This window comes from Schistocerca gregaria, chromosome 8, assembly GCF_023897955.1.
Source record: "Schistocerca gregaria isolate iqSchGreg1 chromosome 8, iqSchGreg1.2, whole genome shotgun sequence".
Lineage (NCBI taxonomy): Eukaryota > Metazoa > Arthropoda > Insecta > Orthoptera > Acrididae > Schistocerca > Schistocerca gregaria.
Window position 1 is genome coordinate 210,867,329 of NC_064927.1, and position 13,553 is coordinate 210,880,881.

Genomic DNA, 13,553 nt, shown 5'->3' on the forward strand with positions numbered 1-13,553 from the left:
GTGTATCGAAAATTCAATTAAAAGACAAATGTGTCACGTGCGGAATTAAAAATTCAGTGTGAAATTGTGCGAATGATAAGATACATTAATTAAATTGATTGTGTCAAAGTGTTAGAGAGTAGGTGAAATGAGATTAGCGACAAACCTAGAACCAAAATTGGAGACAAAGTGTTTGATGAAGCGAAAGAGTTACGCTCCATTGAAAGGAGATTAACGCATGACGCAAGAAGCAAGGAGTTTACAGCAAATAGACCAGCGGAATCGAGGAGAGCAATCTTCACCACTGTAGGTCTACCACTACGGAACATTGGTCTTTAGCAGCGAAAGTAATTTTTGAGAACTGTGTATGGAATACAGAATTGTGCAGAAGTGAGTCATGGGCTGCCGGGAAACCAGAGATGAAGATGGCATTACAGGGGAATACTGAAAATGAAGTCGTTTGCTACAAATAGAAATGGGGGTGTTCGTCGCATAATTGGAATTGTAAGAAGTATATGGAATTTACTAATTATATGAATAAACAGGATGATATTGTAAGCGTTAAGACTCAAGGGAATGACTTCCATGGTACGAAACGGAAGGTAAGAGCGCAAAAATAACACGGGAATACTAAGACATACATGCAACAAATAACTGAGAATGTTAGGTGCAAGTGCTGGTCTAACAAGGGAGATGCATGAGTTCAAACGCTCAAATATGCTCTGAATATAAATCGTTCATCCCAAAAACAGTGGTGTTAGCCATTCGCATTCAGGACGCTTCTGTTTTCTGCTATTGTCATTTCTGGCAGGTGAATATTTTCCGAACAAGAATGTTACGCTGAAGGTAGTGATACCGCATAAAACTTTCTGCTGTGTACTTGTCTAGACAATATGAGTTCCACATGAAAAGGATCGTTGATTATCTGAGACTACAACGTGAAACACTAGAAATAAAGTTACGTGAAAGACATTTCATCGTCAGTCTTCAGTCAACTTTTGTGCAGTGACATACATGCCTAATTTCCAATGTATGTGGCAAAAGTCAGATTATGACATTTACATATCAATATCATCGTCTGAAAATGTAATTCTGTGGCGTTTAATATTGGACTACTTAAACGCAGACGTGATACTGAATGACAGAAGAAAACAGAATTTAATGAGACGTGATTATTGTTCCGTTTCAGTTTGTTTTGACCACTTAATTGAAAACGCATATACAACTTGAAGACTGAACAGCTGTGCAGCTCTGTCGGGTAGTAGAAAAATTTCACATAGAGTAGTTATTTTAAGCAGAAGGAAGTATAACCATTAGTCACGACATTACAATGCGTGTTGTTTTGGTTCTATTATATCAATATTTTGTTTCCTATCTTAGACTTGGTGCAGGTGATCATTCAAATGCCTCTCGTGGTGGAACTCGCAGTTTCGTATGCGAATGTCTCAAACCAGTGGTTTTGAGATAAGCGATTAATATTTTAAGCTCGGCTTCCTGGTGTCATAAGCTTTCAAGATCTCCTTCTTCTTTCTCAAAAGATGTATCAGATGAGGAGATGATTATGAGAAAGGAAATCAACGTGCACCGCCACGAACCATCACAATAGTGACGGTCCGAGGAATAAAAGAAAAAACTGTTTACTGGAATTTATGGTTAACTGATATTTAGATGCTGCGACTGGTTCGTTGATGTCACAATGTGTAACGCAATCGGTTAAAAAAGAAGCCGGATAAAATGAAATAGCACATACACTTCAAGGACGCAAAGAAAGTCGAAGAAGGGAGGAATTGTTCGACGGCAAAGAAATCGATAAATGTAATTTGTGTTTTCAGACAAACAAATTATTACAACTTCAGAAAAATTGTATGATTTATTCAAAGGAAATATCTTCACAAATTCAGCAAGTCAGTTTTGTCCTATTGTTTCATTAGTTCTTCAAAATCCCAATCTGTTTGAAGGACCCTGCCCAGAATGCTACAAACTTTCGCAATTGTAGATAGATCCACAAGACAGTTTGGCAAGCACGAAAACAAGCACTAGATACTCTCGCTGTGTGCAGGCAGGAATCATCTTGTTGAAATGTAAGCACAGGATGGCTTACAATGAAGGACAATAAAACGGGACGAAGAATATCGTTGATGTGCCGCTGCACCGTGCGGGTGCCGCTGATGGCAACCTAAGGGATCCTGCTGCGAAAAGAAATATACCCCAGACCATCACTGTCAGTTGTCAGGCCATATGGCGGCGACATTTGGTTGGTGTGCCTCCACAGACACGTCTTCACTGAAACTTCCTGTCAGATTAAAACTGTGTGCCGGGCCGAGACTCCTACTCGGGATCTTTGCCTTTGGCGGGCAAGTTTGGAAGATAGGAGACGAAGTACCAGCAGAAGTGAAGCTGTGAAGACGGGGCTTGAGTCGTGCTTGGGAGCTCAGTTGGTAGAGCATTTGCCCGCGAAAGGCAAAGGCCCGAGTTCGAGTCTCTGTCCGGCACACAGTTTTAATCTGCCAGGAAGTTTCATATCAGCGCACACGCCACTGCAGAGTGAAAATCTGATTCATGTCTTCACTGGTCATAGGCGGTCATTTTGGTGCATGCACGACTCATCAATGAAGACAATTCTACTCCAATTAATGAGATTCCAAGCCGAAGACGTGTCTGGAGACACCCCAGACAGCTGTGGGATACCAATCTGAGATTCGCCCGCCATGAGTCCTAACTGCCAGGATGATGGTCTGGGATGCCGTTTCTTTTCATTGCTGGACCACTTAGGTTGTCACCTGTGGCACCATTACAGCACAACGGTATACCTACGATATTCTACACCCAGTTTTATTGGCTTTCATGGCAAGCCATCCTTGCCATACATTTCAGCAAGATAATGTTCACCCGCCCACGACGATAGTTACTACTGTTTATCTTTATGCTTGGCAAACGCTGCCGTGGACAGCAAGATTTCCGGATCTCTCCCCAACTCAGAACGTTCGGATCATTATGGGCAGGGTCCTCCAACCAGCTCGGGGTTTTAATGATCTAAAGCCCTAACTGGACAGAAGATGGCATGATATTTCTCAGGAGGACTACCAACAACTCTGTCAATCAATGACAAGCCCAACAAATGCTTGCATAAGCGAGAGAAATGGACCAATGCCTTATTGATTTGTTCAATTTGTGAAGCTCTTGCTCTTGAATGAATCACCAAACATTTCTGAAATTGTAATCGTTTGCCTGTCTGTACATGTACACCACATCTATCAGTTTCTGTCCCATTCGGATAATTCCTTCGAGGGGTGCCTATTTTTCTTTTTTCTTACCGTGTACAAAAGGGCAGGAAAAACGCATATGAAAGCGTATGTATTTCGAATGAACATATTGTACACGTTACTACGTCTAACGCGAGATGATTTTAGGAGTTCCTTACCTGTGACCAGGGGGTCGACCGCCTTCTTGGACCTCTGGACGCTGGTGTCTTCGGCAGGAGCGGCCAGGGTGGCGCCCGTCACTGCACACAGCACTAACACCTGAAACACACAGTTCCAGCATTGCCACAGGTTCTGCAGGACAAACAAAAGCAACTTATTAAGACAGAGGCAGGGGAGCCAGTTACAAGAAACCGGCACCCGACAAAATCCGACGCAAACTCGGTCAGCGGCGTCCAGTGTGAGGAATATGCAATCGCTGACAGTCACAAACCGCAAACAAACTCTTCTAATAAGCAGTTGTTTCTGTGATGACAGGGCAAAATTCGTTGTTATAGAGAACTTAAAGAGAAAAATGTATGATCAAAAATTTCAGAGAGCAAGCGATCCAATCCAATCTTTCCAACTAAGAAGTTTACGACAGTAAGAGGATTGTAGCGACAACCTTGAAGTATCCAGGAACAGAAAAAGCACCCTTACGTGTCGTAGGGAATACAAGGGACAGGGCTGGAATAACGCCTATAAACGTACTGATGAGCGCTTCGTGCAATCTTTAATGGGGACACGGTGAATGTGCCTGACTCTGTGATTTCGTGGCACCTACTCACTTAAGTTTAAGAGTTTTTAGGTATCTTTAATATTTAATTAGTTACGTATAAGTAACAATAGTTAATGTTCGACCACAGTGACGAAGATTATGTAAGAGCAAGGAGAACCTAAATGTCGAGACCTAACACGAACTATGTCGTAGAATGACGAAAATATTTTTTACAGCTGCTATATAAGTGAAGAAATAATTACACTCTGTGATTCTCATTCACATTGCATTCGTTTGCATATTTGATTCTGATTACTGTTATAGCTGAATTAATATACCGGTGAGTGTATGTTGAAAATATAATATGAAATCAAAATGTTATTCAAAGTTGTGTGTTTTATTTATGGAATCCCAGTCATAACCTAATTTCAAAACTATTGTGAGACAAGTGGCACATGTTAAACACGAGACTCTTGTGGGAGACTTTTAGTGGGCTTCGCCGACATTTAATCATGCTGTTTATCTGAAAAATTAGTCCGCAATGTTCGAGGTTACTTTAAAGAAGTTAGATAATATTCCTGAGAGGCGTCACGGCAAAGTATTTTCAGCGACGTTACTCAAATCTGACAAGCTGCAATCACAGATAACTTTGGTTTGGAGTCGACCTATTTTATGAAAGACATTTATTAACATTATTTATGACATATGCTTCATCTCATTAGCATCTCATAACAATGTATGACTCAAAGATATATCGGAATCGCATTACAGCTTCGTGTAGTACTACACTGATATAGCTAAATAAAAGTAATCATTATCTGCCACCAGGAACAGTATTCCAACGTGAGCAGGAAAATCTAAAAAATAACTTTTTGTTTATATTTCATATTTAGTTATTGTTTCTTTCATCCAAATTTCAAATGTGTGTGACAGGCATGATGTATCACTTGGCATCCATAGTTGGAAATATGTCACTACATTGGGAGTACAGAATGAAAATAATCCGAATCATTGCACAGCTGCCGCTGCCTAAAGGGCTGGTCGCAAGCAACGGATGACTCAACCGAGCGAATTGGCGGTTGCTCAAATTTATTGGCCGACATGGCACCGGAATCATACTGATGTATTTGCACTACGTGCTGAAATGTTGGGTCAGACTCTTCCGGAAACTGTTCTCCACGTCTGACATCAGTTACAATGTAGATGATCACGTCACACAGCATAACATCTGAATCATAAGCACCATAATCACTTTTGAATTTGCATTTCCTCGTTATACCCAGCTATTCTGTTACCCACTCGCTATAAGTTTGATCTGACCTTCTATTGCAATGAAAGACTTGGTACCTAGCTGCCACAATTTCTGAATGAGGCGAAACACAGCACTTCCTAACGTTGAAACAGAGTAATGTAGCTTCACAGTGTTTGGTACGTTGTGAGCGATTACGTTGGGCTTCAAACTGTTGCAACCACTAGAGCCATTCATCTTGTTGTTTGTTAAACTGGCGAAAAGGAGGTATGGCACTCGGAGCTACAGTAGGTGCCTACTGCACTATATTGGTGGCCTGAGCTGTGATTGGCTGCTATACCACCTTTAGCAGTGTGGCAATTTGCTGAGTATAAAATAGAAACATCTGTGTTAGCTGCGTTTGCATCTAACACTTGCAGCTGAGGTGCTTGAACAGGGGGTGGGATATGTGGGTTGTTCATTTTGGACCATGCAAATGCATTAAACAGACAATGAAAGCAAGAAAATTAAGCGCACAAGCAAAGCGCAGCCCACTGCCCCCCCTCCCAAAAAAAAGACTACATTCATCCAGTATTTGAGGATGAGAGCGCTTAGCGGTTTCCAATAAAGTTTACACAATTTGAAAGCTTTTCGAAACTTGTTCTTGTTGGTGCCCTCCATAAAATAATGGAAGGAAATAACTTTATAGCGTGCTATATTTTCGGTGTTCATGCAGTACAGCTTTAGCATCAGGCATGACATTTTAATTTATTTCCCCAACAGTTCTTACATGAACATATAAAGGAATTTTAAGTTCGTTGGTTAACCAAGTCTGTTCATTAGCCTGCAGGTTCAGAACTTCGAAAGGAACAAAACCGAAGTAATTACGATTTTCCACCTTCAGCCAAGAAGGGTTCAACCGTTTAATATAAAATATTTCACCCGATAACTTATTTGTAACTCAGTCAGGCATTTGGGGCTGTTTCATACATGCAAGTTCGATTCGTTAAAGGATAGCAGCTTTTTTTGGGGTGGAGGAGGGGTGGGTGTTTGTGGAAGGAGTGTTGCTGATATGAAGCTCGAGAAAGTAAACCCCTGGAGTATTGCATCGTGTGCAAATGAAATGTGGATAACCAGAAATCCGGAGAAGAGGACGCTGGAAGGATATGAAATATGGTGCTACTGATAAAAATTAAAAATTAAGTGAATAGACAAAATGACATACATAGAAGTTCTATAAAACACAGAAAATACGTTTTTTGAAGCCTCTTACGATATGAAGGGTAGTTAGTTTGGTTTCCGCTACGACACTTAGGCATAGCAAACTTGGTTGTGGAAAGACCAGAAATGGGAAAGAAAGATTAGGGAAGTCCAGGACTAGGACATGGGAAGAACGTTGAGGATTTTGAGTTCAGCAGTTACGCACAAAAATGCAAATGCTGTCAATTAACCTAAATACCTAGGGATTACAATTACAAAAACGTTAAATTAAAACAATCACTTAAGTAATGTTGTGAAAAAGGCAAACCAAAATCTGTATTTTATTGTAAGAATACGTGGAACATGTAACAGATCTACTAAACAGACTGCTCACATTAAACTTGTTCGTGTCATCTTCTTGAGTACTGCTGCTCGATATGAGATCCTTACTTGGTAGGATTGGCAGAGGACATGTAAACAGTTCAAAGAAGGGCAGGTCGTATTACCGTGAAATAGGTAAGAGCGTGTCAAAAATGAGCACAAAGAGTTCCTATGGGACACGCGCAACTACATAAGACAATTTTGTACAATGAGAAAAACCGCAAAACCGTTGCTTAATGCGCAATATTATATTGTGTAGGCGACCGGGTTCAGAACATTTAAAGTTCCATCACCTGTTGTAAAAAATAAAATCACATATCTTTATGAGGCCACCCTCACACCAATGTTGTTGTACAACCTAAGGTTCCGTGTCAAAAGGATAGAAGCGAATTAAGTTCCACAAAAACCGATCACCTGTGCTACGCTATCTGGAACACAACCTTTGGTTCCAGAACAAGACTGGGGTGAGAATGCCCTTAGTTGGCTAAGAGATATGGTTTCTTATACCAGGTGCTGGAACGTTGTTCGCAAACCGGCCGTGTACACAATAAAAGTTGTGGATTAAGCAACTGTTGTGCGAGTTGTTCATTTTACATAATTTCACGGATACGATGTTCAAATTGGGGTGGCTGTTATTAAATCAAAGCCGCATTTCGACGGTGCGCAATCTTTTCTTTAGATTTCAATCTCCATATTTTTTCCTTACATTGAGAAAATATTTTATTGATTTCCACCTGCATAAGGAATAATGATCTTCGTAATAAAATAACAGAAATCAGAACTCCCAAGGAAATATTAAAGTGTTCCTTTGCCCCTCAATTGGTTCGAGAGTGAAACGGTACAGAAGTAGTCTGAAGGTGGTTGGATGGATCCCCAGCCTGGCACGTAAGTGTGAATTGTAGAGAAGTAGTGTAAAACTAGAGATATATTTAGGGACGAACAGTATTGCACCAGGCAGGGAAAAGCAGTCATCATCAACATAACAGCAACAAACTGATATGACAGTTGTATCGTGTAATACAGATAGATTGCTACCGTCGATGTTCATGAGTGGAGATTAGAGTGAGAAGGAAGATAGCTTATTTTAATATCCAGCTGACGTAGCGGCTATTGGAAATGGAAAGGAGGGATAAAGAATAATGATCAACGTCTCGTTGACGGCTTCCTTATTCGATGCGAAACGCTAGCTTCGTTCAAATGGTTCAGATGGCTCTGAGCACTCTGGGACAACATCTGAGGTCATCAGTCCCCTAGAACTTAGAACTGCTTAAACGTAACTAACCTGACATCCATGTCTGAGGCAGGCTTCAAGCCTGCGACCGTAGCAGCAGCGCGTTTCCGGACTGAAGCTCCTAGAACCCGCTAGCTTGGTTGGGAAAGGAAATCTAATATATGCTGTTCAGGGACCCCATCCAAAAATATGCCTGAAGGGTGGCCGAACTTGATTTAAGTCGCCTTCCTTCCTAATGTAAGTCGAGTGTCCCAGCACTGCACAACTTCACTCATCATTAGAGGCAGAGCACAGTATCGGAATACAGAAAGATATGGTAGGAAACCAATTGGAGCATTGCCTAAGGAAACACCATGGCAATGGCCTCCACTGACTCAGTGAAGCGGTGAATCTATAAGTAAATCATGAGGGCTGTCCTCACCTCCTCTAGAAAGTGGGTCCAGTATGATAAGCATTGAGCCACCTGGCACGGCTGCTATGTTACACCTACATCTGCGTGTACACTCCGCAAGCGACTCGTGTGTTGTTGGAGGCTAGTATGGTGGGAATAGTTAGGAAGTTGTTTCAGCAGCCAAGTCCTCTGCTGTGGAGTCCGCCACTGGAACTCCAGTGCAGCACCTGATGCTTTCGCGTTTTCTAAATAAAGCTCTAACAAAAGGCGTCCTCTTCTTTCAGTCATCTCCGTTTCCTCTCTCAAACGTACCTGGTACAGATCTCAGACAGACGAGCAATATTCTGTTATTGGTTAAACAAGAGGTTTGTAAGCTACCTCGTTTGTGCGTGGATTACTTTTCCCGAGGGTTCTTCCAGTGGAACTCTCTTTCACTGCTTTTACCTGTGGTTAGTTTTACGTCGTCGCTACAATTTTAACAGCTCTGTACGTACTCTCGTAGGCGTTTTATGCCTGTGACAGCTCCCAGTGATTCTTCTGCGATCATCTAACCATATAATAATGTCGCCCACTTATGTGTAATACATTACATTTATCTATACCGAGCTTCAGCTACAAATACGTACATGAACTTCAATTGTCTGCATTTCCTTCTGAATTCGGTACATTTTTTTTCCCGTTGCGCGTGTTCATGTATTAGGTTGGTGCGTCAGTTCGTAGCATATATGTAACAGTAATGTACCATGGCGTGCGCCCAAAGCTACTTTACGTTCGATGGTTTCTCTCTAGTAACTCTCATTACTTGTTAGTGAGGCCTCTATCCGATCACAAAACTGGTGTGACACTCTGTTCGCGAATTAGAGTGTAGCGCCCGTAGGCAGCCAAGCCCTAAATATCGATTGGCGAGTACAAACCAGGGAATACGAAATGGTTTCAACGCATTATGACGAGAGGACTCAGTCACGTAATTCACAGACTTTCGCAATGTACAGCCTCAGCAATAAGGCATATTCGTTTTGAATGGAAACGTGTGAGAAAGACAACTAAAATACTCACCAGCTTCATCATTTTGCAGAAGAGAAGTGTGGACTTCGGCGATGAGAGCGGGGGATAGTGCGGTCGGAAGACTGCGTGTGAGGATGGCCGGTCGGCCGGTCGGCCGCGCCTTTTATACGCGGGAGCAGGCGAGTACGTGCGGCCATGCTGCCCCCACCAACACCCACATCCCCACACCGAGTTAACACCGGCCATTAATTACCGGTACCTGGGTCCGTCTCGATAACGTGCCCGATGGGGGGAGCGAAAGACGCGAGCATGCCGATTTCTCAGTTTCGTGGCGGCTCTTGTAGCATTCGCACGGGCTTCCATTCTCTCTCTTCGTGGCCCAAATTTTCTTTGTCGTTATCGCCTCGTCATATTAAAATCCCGCTCAAGTTTATATCATTTCGAAATTACATGTGAATTAAACGTGCAGGAATTAACATAGTGTTTCAACGTTCAAAACTGGTTAAAATGTAACTTATCAACGTAAGGACACTAAGCATATTGTCTGCGGTCTTGTAATTTTCTTTAATAATATACTTGAGCTTAACTCATATTAGAAGTGTTATTACCAATTCCGTCTTATTACCGAGTCCTCATTACATGTTTTGTGTAAACATAAATAAAAGTTTATAGCAGAAGAATAGGAAACTGAATGACAAACTTCTGTACACAACCGTAATTTTATGTGCAGTGTACATTTTCGACCACAACTGTTACTATCGGACTGTCATCCGTCTTGATTTTTTCATCTAATTTGCTAGGCGTTAAATGTTTCATTACTAGTTTCCACTTTGAAAAGATATTACCTGAAAGTTAATTTTACATTGTGAATATTCTTGGTCATATTTTCGTGTTTTGAGACTTCTTCTTCTTTCTTCTTTTAGTGTTCAACCCTGAGGTTGGTTTGCAGCAGAGCGCCATTCCTCTCTTCTGTCTGCTTTCCTCTTCATTTCCACATATGTGTTACATCCAACGTCATTCATGATCTGTTGCATGTATGATATCCTTGGTCGCCCCCGCCGATTCCTTCCCTCAATAACTCCTTCTGCTATTGTTCCAATGATATTGTTGTGTCGTAGGATGTGCCCTACAAGTTTGTCTCTTCTTGTTTGGATGTGCCTCCACAGAGATCTGGTTTCCTGTACTCTTCTAAGCACCTCTTCATTTGTTACTTTGTCTGTCCAGCTGATCTTCATCATCCTTCTATAGCACCACATCTCCAGGGCCTCTAGCCGTCTTCTCTCTGCTCTTCCAACTGTCACAGTTTCACATCCATATAGGGCCACACTCCAAACGAAACCTTTCATGATGCGTTTCCTTATTTTCAGACTGATGTTGTTGCTGGTGAGTAAGTTCCTTCTCCGATTAAATGCAATTTTGGCCTTTTGTATTCTGGTCGCAATTTCTTTCCGGCTTCTACCATCCCTTGTGATTTTGCTTCCCAGGTAAGTAAATTCCTGTATCACTTCCAGCTCCTCTCTTCCAATTCTAATTCTCGGAGGTTCATATTCTGCTCCTGTACTGCATACCATCACTTTAGTCTTTTTCTTGTTTATTCTCAGTCCATACTGATTGTATAGAATTTTTTCCGTTGTTCTGAGGACTTCCTCTAGATCTTCTTCTGTCTCCGTGACTATAGCAATATCATCTGCATAACGTACCATGTCTATCTTCTGCCCATTAATTTTGATCCCCACCTCAGTAGTTTCTCGAACTTGGTCTATAGCTTCCTGGATGTAAGCATTGAATATAAGAGGAGAGAGAGCACATCCTTGTCTTACCCCTTTTCTAATATTTGCTTGTTGTTCCTGGTGACAGTTCCTAATCACTGCCACCTCATTCTTATAGAAACTGAGTATCACGCGGATGTCTTTGTACTTTATTCCAATTTTCCTCAGCACTCTGAACATCTCTTGCCAGATAACGTTATCAAATGCCTTTTCCATGCCTACAAAGGCAATATAAGTTGGTTTATTTTTCTGTAATTGCTTTTCGATAATGAGTCTCAGTGCCAGAATCGCCTCTCTTGTTCCCAATCCCCTTCTGAAACCAAACTGATCTTCACTCAGCATATCCTCCACCTTCTCTTCAATTCTCTTCAGAACTATTTTTATGAGAATTTTTGATGCATGTGATATTAGGCTAAGAGTTCGGTGCTGTTCACATTTTGTAGCTGCTGCCTTCTTTGGTATAGGAACAATGATACATTTCTGGAAGTCTGTCGGTATCTCTCCTGTGTTATAGATGGACCTAATAAGTTTAAGCACCATCATTTTCATGCCGTCACCAGCATTCTTTATTAGTTCTGCAGGGATGTCATCAATACCCGTTGCTTTGTTGTCCTGTAGTTCTTTTAGAGCTCTGTCAAATTCTTCTTGCAGAATGTCATCTCCCTTGTCATCTTCGTCTACTTCCTCTTCTCTTCCTCTTACTTCCTCCGAAAGAGGTGTTCCAGCATACAACTCCTCTATGTATTCTTTCCATCTCTTCAGCATGTCTTCACCAAACAGCATTTTCCCCTCTTTATTTTCTATTGTGCCTGAGAGTACTGTTTTACGTTTGTTAAAAAAAAATTGATTTGCTGTTCTGTAGGCTAAATCAGTTCTTCCGTTTTGCATATTTTCTTCTACTTTCCTGCACATTTCTCCAAGAAAATTTTCTTTTGCTTTCCTAGCTTCTCTATTAACTAAATTCCTTAGTCTTCTGTATTCAGCTTTTCCTTGTTCCTCAGTTGCATTTTTGTATAATCTTCTGTTTTCTATAGGCTCAATAATATCTGCTGTAATCCATTTCCTCTTGTTTTTGGGTTCAGTTCTTCCAACTATCTTTTCTGCTGCTTTGTATATACCAGATTTAATCTGATTCCAGTCTTCATTTACTCCACCATGTTGAAAATTTTTAATTAGGTTGTCTGTTTTGAGACTTGCGAACTTCTTATCATTACGTAGTCAACTGTAGCTTTCAGTTCCAACTGTTGGAGCGCAGATTCGTAAACCATATGAGCGTTTTGTCTCTCTGGACCTCTTCGGTTGAAGAGTTACTGTGTAATGTATTCATGTAAGTATGGTTGTGTATATACGCTACTGTGCTTTCCTAGTGTTTTAAAATTGGTCTTTTCCTTCGTTTGAACAGACCATCTTCTCTTGAAGGGGCGATAATAAGTCGAAAGTAGTAATGGAAGCATTTGTGTGACTTTTGGCTGAAGTAAGTGATAAAATAACTTAGCAAAGTAGTTGAAAATTTGAAATACCGTTAAAAATTGTGTCAACAATTTTAAAACGCTTAAACAAAGTGTACCAGAAATTTAATGTTTCCTGAATATTTTAGCCCTGTTTTCCACATTATTTTTCAGTGTATATGATGTAATGAAGAAACAGTGGTGTTTCTAAATACTACCTATGAACAACATCGGAAGGAGTACGGAAACAGACTTACATAAAAATTGGTTTTAAAGCGGTAAACGTGACGGATTTTCGTGAAATTCAGTTAGGGGTATAGTGCCTAGTTTCGGCCTCTTAAGCCAAAAGTGATATAAAACTTTAGCTATTGTTTTTAAATAAGGAATACGAGCATAAACCTTTTCTTGATCCTCTGTTTTTAGTGTAAAACTGTGTAAAAGAGATATCTCCCCAAACATCACAAAGAAAGAAAAGATTTTCTACCACTTACATTTCGAGATGTTAAGAAAACTGCCGAGTAATATCGGCCACTCTACAAAATATGTAACCTTAAATAAAAAAAGGTGTTCTCGTGGTACACGAACAAATTACTCTGTTTTGTTTTTTCAGGTTCTATAACAGTTGCGTTCGAAATTTCTTATTTGTGGTGACTAGTTCGGCTTACATTGCTCATTCTCAAACCATAGCCTTCGTTTTAAACGTTAGCACATTTCCCCCACTTAACAGACATACAGCAGCCATAAAAGGTATTTTACATGTACAGAATAGTAATGTGCATTCAGGCTCCATTAACACGAGAAAGACAAGTAGCGAAAGCTCCTGCCAAAAATACGTGGTATCATATGCAACAGCGACAGAACCTCAATGGAAATAATAGTGTTTACTAATCAACGTTGCTAGTGTTCGCTCCTACGTTACTTCACAAATTACTCTGTACATATATCAAATGTACAGGATAATTAA

General features: G+C 40.8%; 1 protein-coding gene across 3 annotated transcripts in view; it reads right to left on the minus strand.

The window, feature by feature from the left end:
* The window catches only part of LOC126284147 (uncharacterized), a 144,250-nt gene that overhangs the window by 34,767 nt on the left and 95,930 nt on the right, over positions 1-13,553 (minus strand). Inside the window, exons 1-2 of one of the 3 annotated variants that reach the window (XM_049982867.1) lie at positions 9,424-9,506; positions 3,401-3,500 (exon numbers count right to left, since the gene is read on the minus strand). The exons of the other annotated variants lie outside the window; for them this stretch is intronic. Coding sequence (XP_049838824.1) covers positions 3,401-3,500; positions 9,424-9,435 — 112 coding nt within the window. The 5' untranslated portion in view covers positions 9,436-9,506. Of the gene's footprint in view, positions 1-3,400; positions 3,501-9,423; positions 9,507-13,553 lie in introns of those variants that run through there. 3 annotated transcript variants of the gene reach the window in all.